At 43.8% G+C, this 23336-nt stretch overlaps 1 protein-coding gene and 1 pseudogene across 3 annotated transcripts in view; both read left to right on the top strand.

Moving 5' to 3' along the window:
• The window catches only part of Cxadr (CXADR Ig-like cell adhesion molecule), a 62407-nt gene that overhangs the window by 14602 nt on the left and 24469 nt on the right, over positions 1-23336 (top strand). For all 3 annotated transcript variants that reach the window (XM_050148855.1, XM_050148856.1, XM_050148854.1), the window contains exons 2-3: positions 17324-17490; positions 20798-21002. In XM_050148855.1, the coding sequence (XP_050004812.1) occupies positions 17324-17490; positions 20798-21002 (372 nt within the window). The remainder of the gene's footprint in view (positions 1-17323; positions 17491-20797; positions 21003-23336) is intronic.
• LOC126505813 (inorganic pyrophosphatase-like) lies at positions 5163-17298 on the top strand (annotated as a pseudogene).

Raw genomic sequence — 23336 nt, 5'->3', positions numbered from 1 at the left:
GCCTGAGGCCCAGAGAGTCAACTTGTCCAAAGTGACACAGATAGCACTCTCTCTCCCCCCCCCTCTCTCTGCTCGCTCTCTCTCTGCTCTCTCTCTGCTCTCTCTCTCTCTCTCTCTCTCTCTCTCTCTCTCTCTCTCTCTCTCTCTCTCTCTCTCTGTGTGTGTGTGTGTGTGTGTGTGTGTTTGTAACAGATGACTAGTCTGGTATTTATTTCTCTACTAAAAAGAACCCACCCAGTCTCTGAACCAAGTGCCTGAGAGAAAGTCTACTTGGAAGTTTAGTGTAGAGGCTGGGGAGCTGGCTCAGCCGTCAGAAACAGGTACTGCGCAGACTCAAGTTCAGGTCTCAGTATCCATGTTTTGTGGTTCGTGACTACCTGTAACTCAGGCTCCAGGACATGTGCTGCCCTCTACTGACCGGTGTGGGCACTGCACTCAGGTACACAAACCCACAGTCACTCAGACAATTAAAAACAAGTATGGGTTAAAAACGAAGCTAGTGAGCCGGGCGGGTGGCGCACGCCTTTAATCCCAGCACTCGGGAGGCAGAGGCAGGCGGATCTCTGGATCTCTGTGAGTTCGAGACCAGCCTGGTCTACAGAGCTAGTTCCAGGACAGGCTCCAAAGCCACAGAGAAACCCTGTCTCGAAAAACAAAAAACAAAAACAAAGACAAACAAAAAAAAAAGAAGCTAGTGTAGAAGAGACTTTGTGCATGTTTCAGCCCCTCCCCATCTCACAGATCTAGACTGTTCTGATGGTGGGACCCTGCCCTTTCCACGACTGGGGATTCGTGCAGGACGATTGTAGCTGAGAAGCCCTGATCTGTCCCCACCTCCATATGGGATTACTATGGCTGAGTTGTAGCCAGCTTGTTTCATTTGTATTTTGCTCCATTACAAGTTAAGCTACCTCTCAATGTCTCTGATTCTGTGCAAAGTAGGGATACTGTTAATATCTCTGTCATGGCGTTGTTAATCTCTAGATAGTGGTTCTCCACCTTCCTAACACTGCGGCCCTTTAAAACTACAGTTCCTCATGTTGTGCTGACCCCCAGCCATACAGTTATTTACACTGCTACTCCGTAACTGTAATTTTGCTACTGTTAGGAATCGTAATGTAAATATCTGACTTGCACATGGTTTTAGGTGACCCCTGTGAAAGGGTTGTTTGACTCCCAGGTTGAGAACCCCAGCTCCAGAGCACTTTGAAAAGTGCGTGGCATTTAGTGAGTGCTCTTCCTGTTTATTAAGATGATGGCTTCAAGTTGGGTGTTGTACATAGCTCTGTTCTTAACACTTACAGTCTAAGGTAGAAGGATCTCAAGTTTGAGGTCAGCTAAACCATGAGACCCTGTCTCAAAAAGTTACCTTTCCCTAGTGGTTTCCATCCCACTGTGTTTCCTGGGTACCTGGTGTTCGATTCTCCTCAGTGTGGGGTGTCGACTCCTGCCATTTATAAAATACTAAAGTATCCATGTGCTGGTTTTTGCTGTTGCTAATTTATCTATTGGCATTCTTATCTTGGCAGATAGAAGTGATAATTGAACAACTAAAACATAGCAGCCCCCACCCTTGTGAGATTTCCCCACAACATATAAAGGACTAATTGAAGTAATTAATTAAGACATTTAACCACTCCCCTGCCTATCTACCATACCTCCCTCCCTCCCTCCTCCTCTTCCTCACTCAGGTCAAATCTCAGTGTGACCTGAAATTTCCAGTCTGGCCCAGGCTGACCTCAAACTCAGTCTCAGCTTCTGAAGTGCCAGGATTACCCGTGTATGCCACTACACTCAGCCCAGCCCACCCTCGCCTCGCCCTGCCCCACCCCCTCTCTGGTTGAAAAACCAGGACAGTCAGGTGACTTTCTAAAGCATGACTAATCCCAGAGGAACTTCCTGGCAAGAAGGTTGGCACAGGTTGGTGAAACAGGAAGGAATCGAATGCAAGAGCATAGATAACCAGTTCCTTTTGGCGCAGGCCTGACTTTTCTGTGATGTGGTCACCAATAGCAAGTCTGCAGTGTTGGTGATTAAACTACAAAATTCTGCTTGTCCTTATCTGTTGACTGAGGTTTCTGTCCCACCCAGTTCCACAATCGTTCAGTCCCAAAGAAATATGGCCTATTAGCTCAGGCTTCTTAGTAACTCTTTTTTTAAAATTTTTATTATTTTTTTTAATTTATTTATTATGTATACAGTATTCTCAGTATTCTGTTTCAATGTATGCCTGCAGGCCAGAAGAGGGCACCAGACCTCATTACAGATGGTTGTGAGCCACCATGTGGTTGCTGGGAATTGAACTCAGGACCTTTGGAAGAGCAGGCAGTGCTCTTAACCACTGAGCCATCTCTCCAGCCCCTTAACTCTTTTTTTTTTTAAATTGATATTTATTGTGCTCTACATTTTTTTCTCTGCTCCCCTCCGTGCCTCTCCCACCCCCCTTCAATCCTCCCTCAAGGTCCCCATGCTACCAATTTACTCAGGAGATCTTGTCTTTTTCTACTTTCTACTTCCCATGTAGATTATATCTATGTAATTCTCTCTTAGTGTCCTTTCTTATTCACTCTTATAGCTTATATTAGCCCATAATTCTTGTCTGTGTTAGCTGTGTGCCTTGGTACATTTTTCAGCGAGGCAGTCATATCTTGCTTCCTCTGTGCCTGGGTGGGAACTGCAGACTGTATCTTTCCTCTTCCCAGAATTCTCCCATTCTCATTGACCCACCTCTACCTCCTGCGTGGTCTCCGCCTAGACTTCTGCCTGACTACTGGCCAATCAGCAACTTTATTAATAAAACAGCATTTTATTAAGAAACAAATCTTTACAGGGTAAAACCATTATCCCCACAGCACTTATCAATCACTTTAATGTGTGTGTTGCTAGTTTGTTTAATTTACTTCTTGAAATTCAGCCAGAGAGTCGCCGTCTTCTTTTTGTCTTTGTAGACGAGAGTGAAGTCTTCAGGATGCCTTCTCTTTAAAGCAGTTTTGGGCGATGGCTGGCTGCACATAAGCGTGTGTTGTGTAACAGTTGCCACACACAGATCCCGGCTTTGAGGAAGTGAAGGGAAAATGCTGGAATTATCAGCCTGAAGATCAGCGATCTTCTAGAAAAGGGACTGCTGCGCTCCTGAGGGCTACCTCGGCAGTATCCCGACATTGCGCAAACACGCTCGAGGCCCCAGCAGGTTTCTGATTTTAAGGGAGTTAAGACTAGGTTGATGGTAGAGGGAGGAGAAAGGAGGACATAAAACTGCATTTTGAGTGTCCCCACCCCCCTACTATAAGGCATTCTGTGCCAAGGTGGCTAGGTGAGTCAGTTAGCTTCAGAGTCCCGGGAGGTAAGAATATTATGGTAAGAATATTATCGTATTATCTGGCATGGGAGACATGGGAGACGTTCGTATGTAACTATGTAATTTCCCCCAAGAACAAGGAAAGGGATATGTGTGCTAACAAGGTGACTTTAATTTAAACAAAAAGTAAAACAATTCTTGATTGTTACAAAACTTGACTAAAAAGTAGTATTTTCAGTGCCCTGTCACGTGTCACCCGCAGCTGTAAAAATGCATGCGTTTCTCTCGGTGCCTCGGCACTTGCAGCTGTCTGGTTTATTTGGGCACATCCGCATTCTACAAGGCTGCTCCCGTGGGCTTCACCCTCTTTCTTCTTCAGGTATCTCCTCTCCCATCTTTGCCAGGGCCTTCTGAGACTCAGGCTCTGGCAGGAGTAGCAGACAACTCTTCATGTCTTTTCTGTGGCAGGCTCCTTGGTTTGGTCTCCTTAATCAGCCCCATCAGCCTTTTCTTTTAGCAAGGAGGCTATGGGGAGGAGCCCTGCAGGGAAAGGCAGTCTGAGTGTCTCCCCAGTTGATTTGGCTACTGTTTCTTTTCTTTTCTTTTTTTTTTTTTTTACTGTGTTTCTAACTGGATGGTTGAAGTTGCTACTTAACTCAGCAAGACTGCTATGTCCTCTCTTTAACATGGCCACCATGTCGAACGTGTTTTCAGCACTCCGATGGCTGAGGCAGATAGATATTTGTGAGTTTGAGGCCAGTCTTGTCTCTAGGCAAGTTCCAGGACAGCCAGGGCCATTATACAAAGAAACCCTGTCTTGGAAAAACAAAACAACAAACCCCCAAACCAGCAACCTTCAGGCCATGTGTTGACTTTTCTCCAAAAGAAGACTACTGAGAGAATTCTTTGTATCAGTTGGTATTAAAGCTGTTCTAAAACCCCTTCCCAGGAAATTAAATAAACATGGGGGATATTTGAAAGTTAAAAAACATTTTTTTTTTAAATTAAACATAGTTTTGGTTTTTCGAGATCTCCCTGAGTTCATGACCAGCATGGACTACAAAGGGAACTGTGAAAAGTCCAGAAAAGGGCTGGGAATGTAGACTCAGAACATTAATCTAGCTTGTGCAAAGCCCTGGGTTCAATCCCCTGCAAAGCATAAATGGGGTGTGATGGTGCATACCTGTAGCCCCAGTTCTTAGGAGGTGGAGGCAGGATGCTCTGAAACGTAAGAGCATCAGTCACTCTAGGCTATGTGGGTGAATTCACGACGAGCCTAGGCTGTCTGAGACTAAAAACAGCAACTAGAACCCAGATGTTTTGCTCTGGTTTTACAATTTGGGAGTGAGGACCTGCAGTAGGGACCCTGCAATGGGGACCTCGCAGTGGGGACCTGCAGTGAGGATCCTACTGTGGGAACTTGCAGTGAGGACCCGCAATGGGGACCCTGCCTGTGCGCTTTTTCCCCATTTGCTTCCTTTCCTTAGGAAACCAGGAAGACAAACAACTTTTCTTCATCTGATCTAGAATAACTCATAAAAGTTTTCTCAGCACCTTTCATATTAAATAGTTGGATGTAAAGTAAATACATGTTAGTTTCTTTCCAGATTTGCTAACATTTCCTTTAAATAGCAAGTGTCCTGTCTGTGTGTGAGCATATGACCAGACTCGCCTGCCTGTAGTTCATTTATCTATGTCCTCATGGTTTTCCCAAGTCCACAGCCCTTTGCTTTTCTAGAACGATCTCATGGTCCTCATTTTCATCACCTTGTTTTCCAATAGCCACCCTTTCTTTCACCTGCCTCTTTTCAAAATCTCCCTCTCCACTTTCCTAAGCAGCTTTATTTACTTGGTATGTCCAGAGATGGCCGAGCGAGATCAGGGACACATCCTCCAGCGATGTGGCTCCAAGGTTCTCGTAAGTCACTGAAAATATGTGCTTTGGGGAAGGACTGACAATTACCTGCAGTGAAGGAACTGGGTAAGAGCAGGAGAAAGCAGTAGACACCCACTGCCTGTGGGGACCAGGGATGCTTCAGGGAGGAGGTGACAGGTTAGATGTACTCGTAAGAGGTTCTGAGGGGGAAAGATGGGAAACTGAACCAACATGGTATTCCTGCACCTCGGTCTACCTGCTGTGTCTTCGGGTTATTTCTTCTAGGGACAGCAGACCTTTGAGCTTCACTGTGTATTCTTCTGAGACCCCTGGACCAGGGAGTTTCACTAATGTTTTCCATCTTTAGTAGAGAACAAACCTCGTTCTCTCCCCCATCCAGTTGCACTTCTTTGTCCCCTCATTTTGAAATGTGCCATCTTTTCCTCTGTGGTGGTCCCTCTGTTTCCCTTCTCTAATTCAAGCATACTTTGTACCAGTGAGCTCTCCTCCCCTCAGTACCTCAGAATCGTGATCTGTTTACCTCTAGACATTCTAAATTACTTTCTTTCTTGATTGATTAGACTGCAAAATAGGTTATGTGGTTGCTGATTTCAACTGGTAACCCCTCTCAGTACCCAGATGACAAAGATCTTACTTGCTACTGCTTGAATTCTACAGAACTTGATCTTTCAAATCTCTGAGTATGCCATCAGTGGTCAGACTTGAAATGGCGAGTATAGGCAAAAGCAAAAGACACATTTGCTTCTGTCCCTTCAGTGACAATACAAGGAGAAGTCAATGGCATTCATTCAGCAAAGGCTTGCTGACTTCTGTCTGAGCACTTGGAGATTTGCTGTGCTAAAAGACCAGTGGGGGTGGTCATGATTCTCTTGGCCCTGGCTTTAAAAGTCAAAAGTGAAATAGTCACTGAAGGCGGAGAACGGAAAGGACTGAGCGAGAAACAGTGAGCCAAATGCTCATGGCGGTCTCGGCGCGGCACCAGCGGAGACACCTGGTTCAGTTCAGGGATGGGAATAAGAGGTGTTCTCTGGAAGAAGTGACTGAATGAAGCAGAGAATAGTAGAACTTGGCCTAAAAGATGGAGCAGGTGAGGAATCTATAAGATTAATTTAAAATTTAAGATGTACTATCCTGGGGGAGTAGGTTGCGTTGTAAAAGGTCTTCCAGCCCATCTTGAAAACCACTGGTGACTTCCTCATTTTAAATGGTTGTATATACAAAGGTGTCTTAAGCAGCATTTTTGTTTCCTGTTCTGAATTTGTTTGCTTTATTTCGTCATTTCCCCTTCTTCCTGCATGTCTGTTATCTGATGTGGGAATGATTTCTTACTAATAAAGAAACTGCCTTGGCCCATTTTATTGGATAGAAAATTAGGTAGGCGGAATATACAGAAGAAAATTCTGGGAGAAAGAAGGTTAAAGAAAGAGTCGCCATGATTCTCCCACTCCAGACAGACGCAGGTTAAGATCCTTTCTGGTAAGCCAGCTCATGGGCTACACAGAATATTAAAAATGGGTTAAAACAATATGTAAGAGCTAGCCAATAAGAAACTGAACCTAGCCGGGCCAGGCAGTGTTTAAAAAAATACAGTTTCCGTGTAATTATTTCTGGGTATAAACTAGCCATGCGGGCGGCCGGGTGCCGGGGACGCAGCCCTGCCGCTCCTATTTCAACAGATGGCGCCCAGACGTGATGGGCTAAATCCACTTAAAAACCTGAGAGGGCTTGAAAAGGAGAGAGAGAGAATTTAAGACAGCTTTTTGCTGTTTCTGGGTTGCGTGCCGCAAAGAAATTGTCCTGACTCGGCAGCAGGAAAAAAACTGGCTGTTTTAAAATGCCGGCTTTCTGGGCTGTGCCGCCATTGTGATCTCTGTCTGGCTCCGGCGGGAGACAGAGCTTATGAATGGAGCATTTGGATTAAAGTGCTATGATTTGTTTGATGGCAACTAGACTGCTGTGTGCCTAAAAGGGGGACATTGTGTGCCGCAGCTCAGAGGCACAAGCAGCTCCGCCATGCTAATGGTGCAATGTGCAAGGATCAGAGGCACGAGCGGCTCCACCATGTTGGACTGGGCGGAGCCAGCAGGCAGTACCTGTTTTTGACCTAGGAATGTCACAGCTTAGATTCTTAAGCGCTTAATGATTTAAAGGCGCAAAACAAAGTGCTCCTGGATAATAAAAAAAAAAGTTACAGATTCACAATAAGACAGATTCAGACATTGTTGGATAAATGTACGTAGGCTTGGAAAAAAAAAGAAAAAAAATATAAAGAATAAAGTTAATGTCTTAAAAGGAAAAAGGGTAAAGTCTTTAAAGAGACAGAGTACAAAAGTACAGATAGTTATAGATTAAGAGAAATAAAGAAAAATAAGCCACATAAATATGAAAAATTCACAGAGAGTCTGGATTATGTACATTGTGTTTTCTTTAAAATTTTTGACTGTTAAGGAGCTAAGTACAGAGAGACATTTCATTACATGGGCTGCCAAGCTAAACCAAAATGGATATAAGGGTATCACGATTTCAAAATTTGGGTCTAAGGATATGATGCTTTGGAGAGGGTCTTCTTTTGTTTTCACAGAGGATGTGACCCTGTGGATTGCATCTATCCCGATTTGGTATGATAGACCACGCCCTCCTGAAAGGTTGCTGTGAATACCCTCAAAAAATTGCTTCGCTCAATTGCCAACTGAGATGAAACTAGCACACAGGTTATATCATGAACGACCTAATTAACGACGCCCCTATTCAGCAGAAAGCAGTTTGGAGAGAAAAAACTACGCCCATGTTCCCAAATACTGTTTATAACTGTTCTTATACATTTAAAGGGGGATATGATATAGATATGAATAATTTGCATTGGTATGGATTTTATGGTCAATTTTGTTATATGTATATGTATTTTTGAACTTGATTAAGGTATTGTGATTATGTAGTTCATTTAAAATGTAATGTATAATTAGGAAATATAGGTTGTTAATGGATAATAGTCAAGCTTGTAGTCATGTTAGTTAGATTTTCTAGATATATAGAGATATCTTTCAGTTAGATAGGCATTCTTGATATCTCTCAAAGGCTGCAGAATATGGCATTTAAAATATTTTAGTAACTTAGGGCTTTTCATGACAATGAGACACGTCTGCTCCTGGCAGCACCAATCTACTTCAAGAGGAAGATGGGCATCGAAGAGGATCCTTATGGAGTTTGATAGCCATTTGGACAAGAAACTGCTCTTGCCTGGACTGTTGCATAAAACTGAACACAGAGAACCCTCAGAGAGAGGACTGCTGAACTTGCCTAAAGGTGAGATGGTCTTTCGGGGTTCCTGATTCATAAAAGAGTCTGCGAGACATTCTGCAGGACACAGCAGAAAATGACTGAACTGTCTTTAAAATTTCCTGCTTCATGGAAATGTCTCTGGATACCATGGGCCTATAGGCCAAAGATGGATGCCCCAACGGTACAGAGAAACTTTGGGTGACTGTCCAGGCAGCGAGATGTCTCTGTCATTTCTAGAGTTTTCTTATTTCTTATTTGATAGGTAATATTATATCCTTCTGGAGTCTTTGATGGAGTTGAAGAATGAATAGATAGTTATAGTTTTCCTTAGTTATGATAAGAGATAAAATAGATATAAATATTGTAACTGTAATTCTTACTTGATAACTGTTTTGTTATATGTAATTTTACTATGTTAAAGTTAAAGCCTTTTTTTGTTTAAACAGAAAAAGGGGAACTGATGTGGGAGTGATTTCTTATTAATAAAGAAACTGCCTCAGCCCTCATAGGACAGAAAATTAGATAGGCGAAGTAGACAGAGGAGAATTCTGGGAAAAGGAAGCTTAGTAGAGGAGTTGCCATGATGCTCCCACTCCAGACAGACGCAGGTTAAGATCCTCTCTGGTAAGCCAACTCATGGGCTACACAGAATATTAGAAATGGGTTAGAACAATATGTAAGAGCCAATAAGAAACTGGACCTAGCCGGACCAGGCAGTGTTTAAAAGAATACAGTTTCCGTGTAATTATTTCGGACATAAGCTAGCCATGCGGGCGGCCGGGTGCCGGGGACGCAGCCCTGCCGCTCCTATTTCAACAGTTATCCTCTGTTGTGCCCCTCTGGATCATATATTAGTGTTATGTGACAGTGCTAGTTAGTATCAACCAGATTTGGTGTCATTGTGGTGTCTATTCCATAGGATTTGTGAGGGATGCATCAGATAATTCGCTTGACTTCAATCAAATGATGCCTGACTGAAAGGAAATTAGTGAAGTGTAATTAAATAAAATTATTAAAGTTCCTCTATATCTTCATGGGCATTAGTTATTGACCGCTTGTCTGGAAAGACCAACTTGGATGGTACTGCCAATGCATTGATGAGGTTTGTGAAGTCTCAATATGCTTAGATTATACTTCGGAGTTTTCATTGTAATAAATAGCACACCTGTTCCATGGATCCTTCTGAGGCACTCCGTGCTCCCACAACAGGATACCAGAGAGGATGGATGCCTTAAGTAAAGACATTTGTTTGTTCTCACATCCGCAGGCTAAGGAAGCCAGGGCCAGGCTGGCAGCCATCTTGGTTTATGGTGAGGAGCCTCCCTCTGACTTGTCTGCAGACACCTTCTTGTCTGTGTCTGCACAAGGTGAATTCATGGCGACTCCTCCTCCAGTGCTCAGTTCAGATCTTTACCTTACAGGCTGTAGCTCCAAGTCACAGGTCAGAACTTTTGCACTTGAATTGTGGGAGTTTTCAACAGCCTAGTTCCCCACGTCTTTATTCGTGTGCTGTTTTTATTTGTGTGAGCTTAAGGCCATGTACTTTCTGAATGATCTGATTTGACTAAATTATTAGGTAAATAAACTGGTACCTGGAGGGCAGTATTTAGCCATACTTTTATTAATGTGAGTGAGATTCAATTTTACCACCTCCAATAATTTGGCTAGGTTTCCTTTGTTGTTGGAGGAGACTGGTTCCACCTGGTGGACCCTTTGTAGATCTCTATCTTGTGTAGATGATTTTGGGTTTATTGCCCAACTTTCTTGCTTGTTTTTGCACAGATGTTTTCTTGCTTCATAGTTCTTCAGGGAATAACTTCTTGGGTGAAGAATGTCCGTGCACATGGAAGTCTTCACTATAGGGGTTTTGCCATAATTCCCAAAAGTGCACAAACCCATTTTCAAGTCTTCTGTTGTTTCTAAGATAGGATGTACTACTTAACTTTCACTTTCTCAGTTTCTAATGTTTTGTTAGTCTTGGCTTTTTTTAAAACTCTTTTTTTGTTTGTTTGTTTCTTGTGGAGCTGGGAATCAAACATAAAGCCTTGTGCATGGTGGGCAAGTGATTGCTCTACTGCTGAGCCACAGTTCCAGCTCTTGGTGTTTGAGACTGAATCTCTCTTAGCTCAAACTTAGCTTGAACTTGCTATGAAGCTGAGGCTAGCCTTAAACTCTTTGAACTTGCAGATGCTGGGATTATATGTGCGAACCATCATGTACAATAGTGTTTAAACACTACCAGTGTTATCTGTGGAATACAGTATCACATTGCTTTAATTTATATTTCTATAGTTTAATTACAAATGTACATTTTAAAATAGGTTATATCTTTAGAACTGTTTGAAATATACAGCAAAATTGAACACAGCAAAATTGAATATGCACAAAAAAATTCCCTTATACCTTGACTTATTTCTTTTAACATAACTTTTTTTTACTGGGTTCTTTGGGAATCTCACAACATGCACTCCAATTCCACACATTTTCCAGTTCTTCCACGTCTGCCCTAAACCCTTTGTAGCCTCCCCAACAAAAGAAAATCCCTTAGGCAGGGATATGCATATGTTAGACCCCACCCCAAGTGTCCCCCTCCCCCCCATCTGCCGCAACAAGGTTCTTCTGTAACAGCCCTGACTGTGCTGGAACTCACTTTGTAGATCAGGTTGTCCTCAAACTCACAGAGATCTGCCTGTCTTTGCTGGCATTAAAGGCTTGTGCCACCACCTCCTAGCTACATATGTCAGACTTGATGGACCTGAGATATATTTCTATCATCCCAGAGCTACAGTCCTGTTTATTGTACAGCTCTGAACAAAGTCACAATGATGTGATGTCTCTACCATTGCAAAATTGGGTATCGGAAGAGGTTGGAGGCTCCAAGAAACCCCTGGCCTGCCCTACTTTCTCTTCTCTAATCATCTTTTTAACTGGGTTAAATTATTCCTTTTGTAGAAAGTCATATGGTTGAAATCAAACAGAACATCCATCACCTTTTCCATTGACTTTTTTGTTTTGGTTTGCAAGATGCGGTCTCACTATTTAGCCTTGGTGGCCTGGAACTTATATGTACACCAGGGTGGCCTCAAACTCACAGAGTCCCTCCCCACCCCACCCCCAAATACTGGGTTTTAAGGTAAGCACCCCATGTTGGGCCTTGCAAATACAGTTTAAAGGTGTTTCTACCATCTTGGTTAACTTACACACTTACACACTTTTAACTTGCTGTGCGTTATCTCCAGTGCAGCTCTATTTGAATCAGAGGCACACTCTTTCCATGCTGGCCTAGGGAAAGTGCTTTGATCATTTTGTTAAGGTGGTGCATCACTAGAAGCTTCCATTATAATGCCACCATTTTCCCTCTGTAATTCATGTTACCTGAAATTTTGTGACACCCCATAAGATCCTCTGTTTCTCACTTGATCGTCTTGTTTGAAGCTTTTTCTTCTGTGGTTTTGTGAAGTGATAGTTTGCAACTTCAAGTGTTTAAAGTAAATACTTTTTCCCCCCAATTATAGCTTCTTCCCCTTTTCTTAAACAATGAAAAAAACCCCACTTTTCTCTAAGGCCTTCCTTCTCAAAGTAATCTAAAACTCTCATCTTTACTTCTCCTTAAAAAAAAAAAAAAAAGAAAAAAACCGTTAAACTTCCTCAGCATTTTATACCTTTGCATGATTGAAAGGCAAAGCTCACTGCCGGTCACCCACATTGACCAGTTAAAGCACTCAAACAAGGCACGCCATCCTTCCAGAGCTCACTGCCGTTCACCGTCACCCACATTGATCAGTTAAAGCACCCAGACAAGGCACTCCATCCGTCCAGAGCTCTGTCTCCCCTCAGAACAACAATAGCTCCTTCCCTTTCCCTACTCAGGCCATTCTTGGTAGACTCTGATCTCCTAAGGGGGCTTAGTAGGAGGTGACATCAAGGGCCAGAAAATACTCTTTGAAGCCACATGACTTTGATGTTCAGTTAGACTGGGCAGCAGAGAGTCTTCAGAGACCCAGATTTAGAAATCGGAGAGAAGAAAAGCAAGCAGGAGGCTGAAAGATGCCATTCCAATTAGTGTCCCTGCAGGATGGGCGGCGCTCTGTTTGTTTATATGCTCCGGTTCTGAGCACTCATAACTGACCTCTGCAAGGACTTGGGGCTTGGATTTTTGTGCCATTTATCTCTCTAAACCCTGCAAATGAATTTAAATAAAATCATAAGATTTGATATTTGATTTAGTTTTTAAACTCTGAACCTGTGAGTACTTTGCGAGTTAATTTATTGCTTAGCTTACTCAAGTCTTAGCAACTTACAGAGTCACTCCATGAGACCAAGAAGCATGGCTGTCCTTTGTTTTATACAGTTTTGACTGTTTCATACTTTAGCACTTGGAAAAAGGATGCCTCTTCAGAGAGAGCTCTCATTGTTGCTAGGAAACCCAAGACTCCTTTGTAAGGACCTTGAGATTTCAGTTCATTTTTAGCACAACACAGTGAGGAGCAAACCCATTTCAAAAAGGAAATAGTGAAAGTCATTTCTGGGACTGCTTAAAATATCTTAAGCAGAATCGCATCTCCTCGCGTCTGGGGGCCCACGAGCAGGTGCACTAACACGTGCGGGTGCACTAACACGTGCGGGTGCACACTTCGTGCACATATAACATGAGGTGGTATCTGCAGTCTACAGCCTGAGCACATGGTCCACCAGCAAAGGGAAAATCAAGACAGACCACTTGAAATGCAGGAATCCCTTCTGGCAGATTTTCATATTTTCCCTGACATTTCTAAACTGGATCAGAACATAACTCAATCTCAAGTTATTTTCTGCAAATTATAAGGTGCTATTTTAAGAGACAAAGGTACTTGCGAGTTCCCGACCCCTAGTGAAGCCAATCATGATATAGTAAATCAGGATTTCTACCTTAAAGGGTCCTATACAGGGTAGCATTGGCAAGAAAAGTGGTGACTGAGCAAATGCGATGGAAGTGGGTGCTGACTGAACATAGATTTCTAAAAGAAGACAGACACCCAAGTCAGTGTGTGCTCAAGGCACAGGTGATCCGTATAGACGGGACGCACCATGAATGTTCTTAGAAGGAAGGACAGGCATCCACCAGGAGGGTGGAGAGGTAGTAGACTAAATGTATTTTTGAAAATGAGGCAGGCATAGGACTGAATTTATTAGACATTATAAAAAGGGTCCCTGAGTTCCAATAGCTCTTCAGCAGGAACTCTAGAGATGCCAGACATCAGTGTCGATAGCCATATTTTATTTTTTTTAAAGATTTATTTATTTATTTATTATGTATACAGTATTTTCAGTATTCTGTCTGCATGTATGCCTGCAGGCCAGAAGAGGGCACTAGACCCCATTACAGATGGTTGTGAACCACCATGCGGTTGCTGGGAATTGAACTCGGGACCTTTGGAAGAACAGACAGTGCTCTTAACCACTGAGCCATCTCTCCAGCCCCCAATAGCCATATTTTAATACAATAAATATGTAGGCTGAAACAGACTGACGGCTAGCATACTTTGAGGACAATGGTAAGCCATTGCTTGGTCTCAGTCAGTAGGTTTAGATGGTGGATCATCGACTTTTGCTGTGTGAAACACCAACTCCACCTTTAGATATTTAACACAGACATTGTGTATCCACGATCCCTCGGGTGTTGGTCGGGGTAGGCTTGCTTGAGAAAGGAGGCTGTGGGCTCACTGAGGACACTACAGAAGCCGATCTAGATAGGGGTTGCGGGTGGGGTGATGGGGTTGCATCTTGGGGAGTAATGGCTGCTGGTCACCCACCTCAGTTATTTCCCATGTGGATTGTTTGCACAATGGTAAGAGTTCTCAAGAAGGGGAGAATGGATTTAGCAAGGAATCTGGAGGCCTCGCCCTGGATTTTACCCGGCACATTCTTGTTACTCTTCACTGGTCTGATTTCAGAGAGGAATGCAGAGGTTCTGCACCCATTCTTTATTCAGTTTGAGGAATGTCCTTAGATATTGTTACAAGCTTAGGAAAGGAACTTTTAGTTCTTATTCTTTGGGCTTCAACTCTACCAACATAATATTATTTCTGATAGCACATTAATTCTCATCTAATAGAAAAGATAATACCATCTGTGATTGGAGAAACATCATGGAATAGTTGCTGTGCAGAGTGAGGGCTTGGGATTGATTTACTTCTAATTTTGCTCAGTGTATTAATCATAGGTGCAAGATGAAGAGAGGAGGAAGAAGAGCAGAGAGGATGGAGGTGGGGAGAGTCAGGCCCTGGGTACCATTCATAATCTCATCCAACACCGAACATCCGGGTTGGGAAGTGCAGGAATTCAAGGGGTAAGGCTGCTTCTTAACCCAAAACGGTGAAGCTAAGTGTCCTGAGCAATGGAGATGGTTGAGTTAATGTTTAGGGGGTGGAGGCTCGTGCCTGTAAAATACTCACACTGGGGACACTGAGGTAAGAGAATTGTCTAGAGTTCAAAGTGAGTTCCAGGCCAGGTTGGCTTAATGAGTGAGACTCTGTTTCAGAATAACAAAAGAAAACAAAAGCTGGTCACAGAGAAACCAGTAGATGTGTCAAGTTCTGCGGAAACTTTTGTGTTATAAATGATCTTAAAAGATGATTCCTTTATATTACAATTGAATTTGTGCTACAAATCAAGCTAACGATCAGACTCTTCATACCTTTGTTCTTGATCTGAGCACCAACTTTAGCTTTTCATTTCTTTTGTTTGTTTGAGACAGGGTTTCTCTGTGTATCGGTTCTGACTGTGCTGGAATTCATTCTGTAAGACCAGGCTGGCCTCAGAGTCACAGAGATCCACCTGCCTCTGCCTCCTAGGTGCTGGGATTAAAGGCATACTCTACTATGGCTAGACTGGCTTGCTTGTTTGCTTGTGCTCTCTCTCTTTTTAGCTCTCTTTTTATGGTGCTGGGGATCGAACCCACAGAACCTTTTTAATGCTAGGCAAGTGCTCTCCCAATGTGGTGGTGTATTCTCTCTGACTGTTGTTTTGACAAATGGTCTTGCTGTGCCTTTGGGTATGTGCTCAAACTCTGTGCTCCTGTCTGCTTCCCTCATGCTGGGTTTCAGGAATGTGCTACCACATTTGATGGCAAATCTTTTTTTTTTTTTTTTTTCCTGTTTCGGTTTCTCAGCCAGGGTCTTGTTATGTATTTCAAGCTGGCCTCTCACTTTTGATTCTCCTGCTTCTGCCTCCCTAGTGCTGCATTTAACAATGTGCACCACATGCTCAGTGCTACAAACATCAACAACAACAACAACAACAAGAATTCAGCATAGGGCTTTGCATGTGCTAGGTAGCTGCATTGTCAACTCTAGAAAACTAGTTTTACAGTTGGGCTTGGCGGTGTACTTTTATAATAGCAATAGTTGGCCTGCCGAGACAGGGCTATGAGATCAAAGCTTCTGCGCACAAGCAATGCAAACTCATTTTCTTTGCCTCTGGGAAGTTCCCAGTGCTCTTAAAAGTCATTGTATGGGAGCGATTTGGTGAGTCTCAGACACCACGAGTGGCTTCAGCAGCGAGGAGCATGCCGTGCCCTTCACTCTTTTGAGTACCGCCATCTTCCTAAAAAATGAGAAAGGACAGTATTTTCTCCATTTCATGATAATCCGATTTATGCAGGAAAGGATGTATTCCACACTAGTTGACTAGTTGAGGTTCCACACTAGTTAAATGCTAAAATGGAGATTGCTACCCCTTAATCCAATTAAGCAAGACATGAAGAAAAGAAAGCTCCACTATGTTGTCAATCTGTTCCCTTACAAAGGATACATCTGGAACTATGGTGCCATCCCTCGGACATGGGAAGACCCAGGGTACAGTGACAAGCACTGGCTGTTGTAGTGACAATGACCCAATTGATGTTTGTGAAATCGGAAGCAAGGTGTGTACAAGAGGTAAGATCATCAAGGTGAAAGTTCTGGGCATATTCGCTATGCTCGATGAAGGCGAAACCAACTGGAAAGTCATCGCCATTAACGTGGATGATCCAGATGTGGCCAATTATAACGATATTTCTGATGTCAAAATAAAAACCTGGCGACTTAGAAGCCACTGATGGCTGGTTTAGAAGGCTGGTTTAGAAGATGGAAAACCAGAAAATGAGTTTGGGTTCAATGCAGAATTTAAAGACAAGAATTTTGCAATTGACATTATTAAAGGCACTCACGATTATTGGAAAGCATCAGTGACTAAGAAAACAGACGGGAAAGGAATCAGTTGCGTGAACACAACCGTGTCGGAGAGCCCTATCAAGTGTGATCCTGATGCTGCCAAAGCCATTGTGGCTGCTTTTGCCACCACCATGTGAATCTGCCTACCCACTACCGACAGATGTGGATGAATGGTTCCTTCACCAGAAAAACTGATGAGATGCCTGGAATCCAAGTGATCCTGCAGCATCCTGTTCACCTGGAAGCATTAGATGCAAAAGTGTAGTAATGTTTCAAGGTTTTAAATTTCTGCAACTTACCTAATGAAGCAGATTCTGCTGTGGCCAGTCCAATATGTTCAGAAAGTTAGCCATCCAGACACTTCACATCTAAACCAAGACAGCTTTTACACATGTTAACTCTCAAAGCCGTTGTCATGGAAGCACCACATACTGGATGTATATGTTTACTGTGTTAGGAAATAAAGTTATTTTGCTGAAAAAAAGTTATTGTATGGATGTCTTAGTATCAATGGGCTCATTACAAAGGCATCGCATACCCTAAATTCTGTTGCTTTGAGCTCAAACCTCAGATCCCTGTGCTCCCATGAATGGCCACAGGGTCATGAGTCAGGGTAATTGCAGAAGCTTTGTCCCACGTATGTGTTTCTTTCTGCAGATGTCACCAGAGGTTTGAGTATCACTACTCCTGAACAGAGTATCGACAAAGCTAAAGGGGAAACTGCTTATCTACCCTGCAAGTTTACACTTGATCCTGATGACCAGGGACCCCTGGACATCGAATGGCTGATATCCCCCTCTGATAACCAGAAGGTGGATCAAGTGGTGAGTTGGATCTGTGCTGATCACTGCTCATGTCAGTGGGGATGTTGGGTGTGTCTTCACATAGCCTGGCGGGGGAGGGGGGAGAAAGCACCCAGCTAGCTGCTCAGGTGTGGTAGGAATGAGGGACACACTCATGCTGTGTGTTAACACAGCCAGGAGATACTGTGAATGCAATGGATGAAGTAATGAAAGGCTACTTCCGGGACCCATGGAAGCTCCTGAAGGTCTGGATATACATATGAGGGGCCAGAGCAGAGGATACAGGGAACCAGGGGCAGGCAGGCAGGGAGCATACACAGTGTCAGGGACTATGAGTAAATCCATTTTGTTGAAGAAGATATACGATATAATATACTGTAAGGAAGATGTAGAGTGTTATCACTAGAGCCTGTTTTCCATATTTCCTCAAATTAAATGCCCTGTATAGTGAATTGCTTGGGAAGGGAATGAAATCTTTGTTTATTTGTTTTACCTTTTATTTACTTGTGGCCTGTGCACATGTGAATGCCATATGCGAGCCATTGGGGGTTAGAGGCAACTTTTGGAGGCCGATTCTTTCCTTCCACCATGTGGACCCCAGGGGTGGAACTCAGGTTCTCATTCTTGGTGATAGGTTCCTTTCCCAAGAGCCCTTTGCCTGGCACACAGAATGATCAGAAGGGGTGAGGGTGGGGGCCGACAACATAAAACCCTATAACACACTTGCTTACACGCTTAGTTCAGGCCAGAGGTTAAAAAGTAAGTTCAAGATTTCATGGGGTTTAGTGATCCAAGTCTTTGTAAGAGCTGAGCACGGTAGTGCCTGCCCGCCATCCCCACTCAGGAGGCTGTGGCAGAAGGCAGGCTGCACCACATAACGTGACCCTTTCAAAAGACTTGCAGTTTTACTTACTGTTTCTTCCATTTAGTGATTGAATTAATACAGAAATTAGTATTTTTGACTAAGTCCAGACATTTGTGAAGGAGATAAAGAAGCTTCTGTAGTTTTCAGTAACAAGGGCTACGGATTAGCTTCTCCTGATTCAGTGACCAGAACCATCTGTTTCCTACGCAAAAAGAACCCCAGCAACAGAGTTGTTTCCTTTTCTCTCATCATCCCTGATACCCTGTGGCCCTCGCCGCTCTCACTTTCCCCTCTGCCCCTTCTCTCTGTGAAGATGTCTGCCCTCTGAACACCCATTTCTAATGAAGGCCCAGCATTGCCTTTCCTAGACCTGCTCGGGATTCTGAATCTGGGGTTAACCCAGGAGAGTGTGTGTCTTCAGTCCTGAGTTACAGGAGAAGGTGAGGTCTGTGAGGAGGTGTCTTTAGACACCAACAGGCACAGTGTGCCCACGCTTGGTTCATGGAAGGAGGGTCCCAAATCTCTCTAGCTAATGACAGAGCACAAAATTGTGAAATGGGCATGACACGGTGGGGCACTTGGTCTGGAGCGGGCATTTCTGGGTTTGAAACCTGGCCTCAGATTTAGTAAGTAAGAGCGGATGAAGAGGAAGATAGCAGGTAAAGAGAGATCTCTGAAGAGGGTGCTTCACAGAATTCTAGCTAGGCTATGTTAGCTGAATTCCTGTTGGATTCGAGTTAGCTTGGCAGGTAGTACCTAAGGAGCTGGAGTTGGAAGGCTGGGCTGGAGAAATGTCTAGTCTTGTCCCTGTGTGATGCTTTACTGTGTACCACACCCTGGTCAGTGTTGGTGTGCTTTTACATAAGATTTTTACAGTCATTTGAACACCATGGAATGCACCCGCACAGACACAAGATGGCTATGAAGTAGTCTGATGGCCCTGCTGTTGTATATACACCCTTCGGGGTTGACAAAACCCTCTGTACGCAGCACGGGACTATACATACGTATTTAAGCCTTAAGATGACTCTGTAGGATGCACATGGTTGTGCTTATGAAAGCTAGGAAACAGGCTCGGAGAGGCGAAGGACACGCCCAGTGTCATCCAGCTAGCAGCTGGAATTTGAGCACAGACATCTGCGGGTTGCACACTTGCGCTTTTGTTATCCTTTGTGTTGTCCTTCCTGTCTCCTCCCATGTTCCGTAAACCCGGTTCCTTGTGTGTTCGGTAGGGACACATGTCCTAGCCATCTCTTAGAATGTAATGACATGCTGCATACTTAAGTATTTCATGAGCTTGGAAGGAATATAGAAACATTGGTTACATGCGGTGCCCAGTGAAAACAGGTCCAGCTCGTAGCTTAGCTGGGTGACATAAATTTATGACAAGAGCCGGTACTGTCTTAGTATAGATGTTACAAGGGGACAATCCCAGCATCCTTGCCACACTGGCAGAAATCAGTGAAGACATGTAAAGTCGCCTGGTAAATGCTAGCTGTCCCATTTTTTAATCCAGTCGTCACAAGAAAGCACTAAATTGGTGTATGTCACTCACCGTGGGGACACATCTTACCTGTCTGGTGCTTCTTAAGACACCAATGAGATGTGCATGTCAAAATGTGCTTTGGAAGGAGAGTTGTTTGAACTTTGTTGCTTTTCATAACGTGAGTGAAAAGTTTAATAGACAGGAAGCCGGAGTGTCTTGTTTGTGAACACATGAATGCTGATTGGTGTTGACGAGTGAGTGTGGCAGGATTAAGGAGCAAGGTAACGGCTAGTGCGCTTAGGCCCCGTGCTGGCTCCTTCAGCTGCTCTGCGCATTTACTCAGCAAACTGGTCTTGACCGTGATCTGGTGATGGGCAGTTGACACGCACACGCAAGTGTTTCTGAGGGCTCAGGTTGGGTTGGGGGTGGATATGCTAGAAGAGGCAGATACAGAAAAACTCAGCAAAACTATATCCTTGGGAGATGTTTTCCAGCTGTACAGTACAAAATCAACATCCCAGACAAGAAGTTTGTGTCGATTATGGTTGTGTGTGCGGGTGGGGTTTTTGTTTGTTTCTGGCTAGTATAGGGCACATTATGCAATCCTATTCCACGTTGGTTTACCTGTTTGAACTGGAGCACAAGCCACAGCTCAGTTCCATTTGATCTCTTGGCTTTCTTATCTTGTGTATTAGATAGCTGGTGTTTCAGAATCCAGCAGTTTTCTGGTTTTGCTTTTTTGCATTAACGTTGGGAGAAAGCAAGATATCCTTGTGTGTCATTTCCCCATCCTGCTCAGATAAGAAAGTCACCTGTAGAGGTCCCGACTGTGGCCCTGCTGTTTGGGTCTGGGTCCACTCTTTGCCCTTGAGTCTCAGAACAGGAAGAGGGGGTCTTACTGAGAAATGCGGACAGTTATGAAATGAAGTAGCTTTGGCCTTTTGTTATCTCTTTGTTTGCTTTTGCTTTCGTTTTAGATCATTTTGTATTCTGGAGACAAGATTTATGATAACTACTACCCGGATCTGAAGGGACGAGTGCATTTCACGAGTAACGACGTCACGTCTGGTGATGCGTCTATAAATGTCACGAATCTGCAGTTGTCCGATATTGGCACGTATCAGTGCAAAGTGAAGAAAGCTCCTGGGGTTGCAAATAAGAAAGTTCTGCTGACTGTCCTTGGTAAGTTACCATTCCTTGTGTCGATGGGGGCCACATGGGTCCAGGGAAAGTGGCGACAGCCTGTACTACCAGCATTCGCGGAAGACAAAACTGGTTTCATGACAACATGATGTCCCCAGGCAGCGAAAAGTAGAGTTAGTCCTTATATTTCTCTGAATGGAGAAAGGAAGAGGACTGCGCACTTGTGAAGTGATTGAGTGAAAGGGTCGTAGGTAATGGAAGAAGAACTCGGCTATGGTTTGAGTGTGTTGCGACCAAAACTCATTGAGGCTTAGGAAGTGGGTAGATATTTTAGATAATTCTGTTAAGGAGCCTCCATTCTTGTGAAGGGATTGATGTAGTAGTTCCAATGATACTAGGTCAATTACCGTGAAATCAAGTTATTCTGGTTGATTAGCTTCGAAGGATAAATGAGATTTTCTATGATTGATTACTGAGAGTATTTATTTATCTATACTTTTAAAGATTTGTTTTATTTTGAATTATGTGTACGTGGGTGTCTGTGTGTACCAGTGCCTATATAGGCCAGAGGCATCAGATGCCCGTGGAGTTGGATTCAAATGCAGTTAGGAACTATCAGATGTGGGTGCTGCGAATTGAACTTGGGTCCTCTGCAAGAGCTTTAATAAGTACTGAGCCATCCATCCAGCCCCAAATCCCTGGAGTGTTTCAATTGGAGGAGATAGACTGTGCTAGAAAGAATTGGGATAAGGACTGAGGCATTATTTTCCTCCTTGCTGTCACTGTTTCTGTCCGCGGAGGGGATCAGTTGCTGGGATGCCTCGTTACTCTCTTTGATTAGCCACTTCTTAGTAAGTGTCAGCTTCGTAGTAAGCTGTCAAAGACTGCAGAGGCTGTTCATTCACCTTGAGAATCCGAAACGGTGTGTCTTCAGTTTAGGAGGCTCTGAAAGGCTATAACTCTAAAGGCTATAATCTCTACAACTTCCTTGTGGTAGGCTGTATATGCAGTGCGGCTGATTTCCTTGAAGTACAACACTGCAATCAGCTGTTTTACGGTAGTAATTTTCCTGCCTTGGGACTCAAAGTCCTAGGTTCAGGGAGATCCTTTTTTTGTAGGAAATGCAGATGGTGAGAATTACTTAAGATAGTCTTGGGGATACATTAAATCAGAGATTTAACTCTTGTCAAACTCTACGACTTGGCTTTAGTTTAGGGTAGGAGCAGTAAGGGTTCCCAGCCAAGGCCTCTGCTACAGCATGCCTGTGTGAGCAGTCGGGGACTGGGAGCTGTAATAGCATCCTAATGGCAGCTGCTGAGGTTGTCTTAGTTGCTGGCCTCCTCATTGGCTTAGCAACCAGGGGGTCCTGATCGTAAAGACACACCGTCTTAAAATGGCTCTAGTTAAAAGTATTTTCTGTGTGAAAGTGAGACTGAATACGGTTCCAGAGAAGGGAAGGGGGTATTGTTGAAATGCTATGTCTATATCATGTAAGCATGGACTGACCTTTATGTTTGTAAATGGCTACGCTGGTAATGGTTCCTTTAAAGCAGAACTCTGAACTCTTTCTCATATTCTGATGCAGATGACGGGTGACTCTGTGTATCCCTTCTTTCAGCACTATCCTGAAATACTGAGTTCAGATACATTGTAGAGCATTTCACGCTGGTGTGCATATTATTCACAGTGGGATTGATGGTTGGCTATCAAAATTTGGGACAGGGTACATTGGGAAGCAATAGGATTTGCGTAGCTATTCTCAGAGTAACTGTGGACAGGCATGCTTTCTGTGGGGGGAATAGCCGTGATGGCAATGTGGCTAAGCACACTGATGAAAGCAGCAGGAATGGCCTGTAAGTTTGTGTGTGTGTGTGTGTGTGTGTGTGTGTGTGTGTGAGTGTTCCAGTACCCACTTTTATTCATAATGGTAAACGAGGAAATGTCACGTAAGACTGGAAGCATGAGAATTGATTTAGACTGGGGGTCAGTCACCAGCCCTGGTACTTATCAGCCTGGCAAGCCAGATGATAAAGCCAACCACAGACTTCATGCCAAACGTGGAGTTTCCCAAGGTCTTAGAACAAATGGAAAAGAATGCCTTACTGTTTAGCTAGTACTGCTCCCAGACTGATCGTGCACCACCCCCTCACTAGGACCCCTCCCTCCTGACAGTTCCCACTCCCTGCCCAAGAGCCCATGTCTGCTTTTCTAAGAATACCCCCAAATTCTTTACAGGTTTTTGCTTCTTATGTAGTCATGTTATATAGTACTTCCCTGGCGGTTCATTCTGATTTTTCAGACTCCACACTTACTCCTGTCTGTCCCCAGACTCCGGGTTTCCTCGGTGGCTGACTGGGCAGCCACACTCAGGAA

This window comes from Alexandromys fortis, unplaced genomic scaffold (assembly GCF_014885135.2).
Source record: "Alexandromys fortis isolate MF-2015 unplaced genomic scaffold, M_Fortis_MF-2015_v1.1 scaffold_4, whole genome shotgun sequence".
NCBI lineage: Eukaryota > Metazoa > Chordata > Mammalia > Rodentia > Cricetidae > Alexandromys > Alexandromys fortis.
The sequence above is the reverse complement of the archived record's forward strand: the minus strand, read 5'-3'. Positions and strand labels throughout refer to the sequence as shown.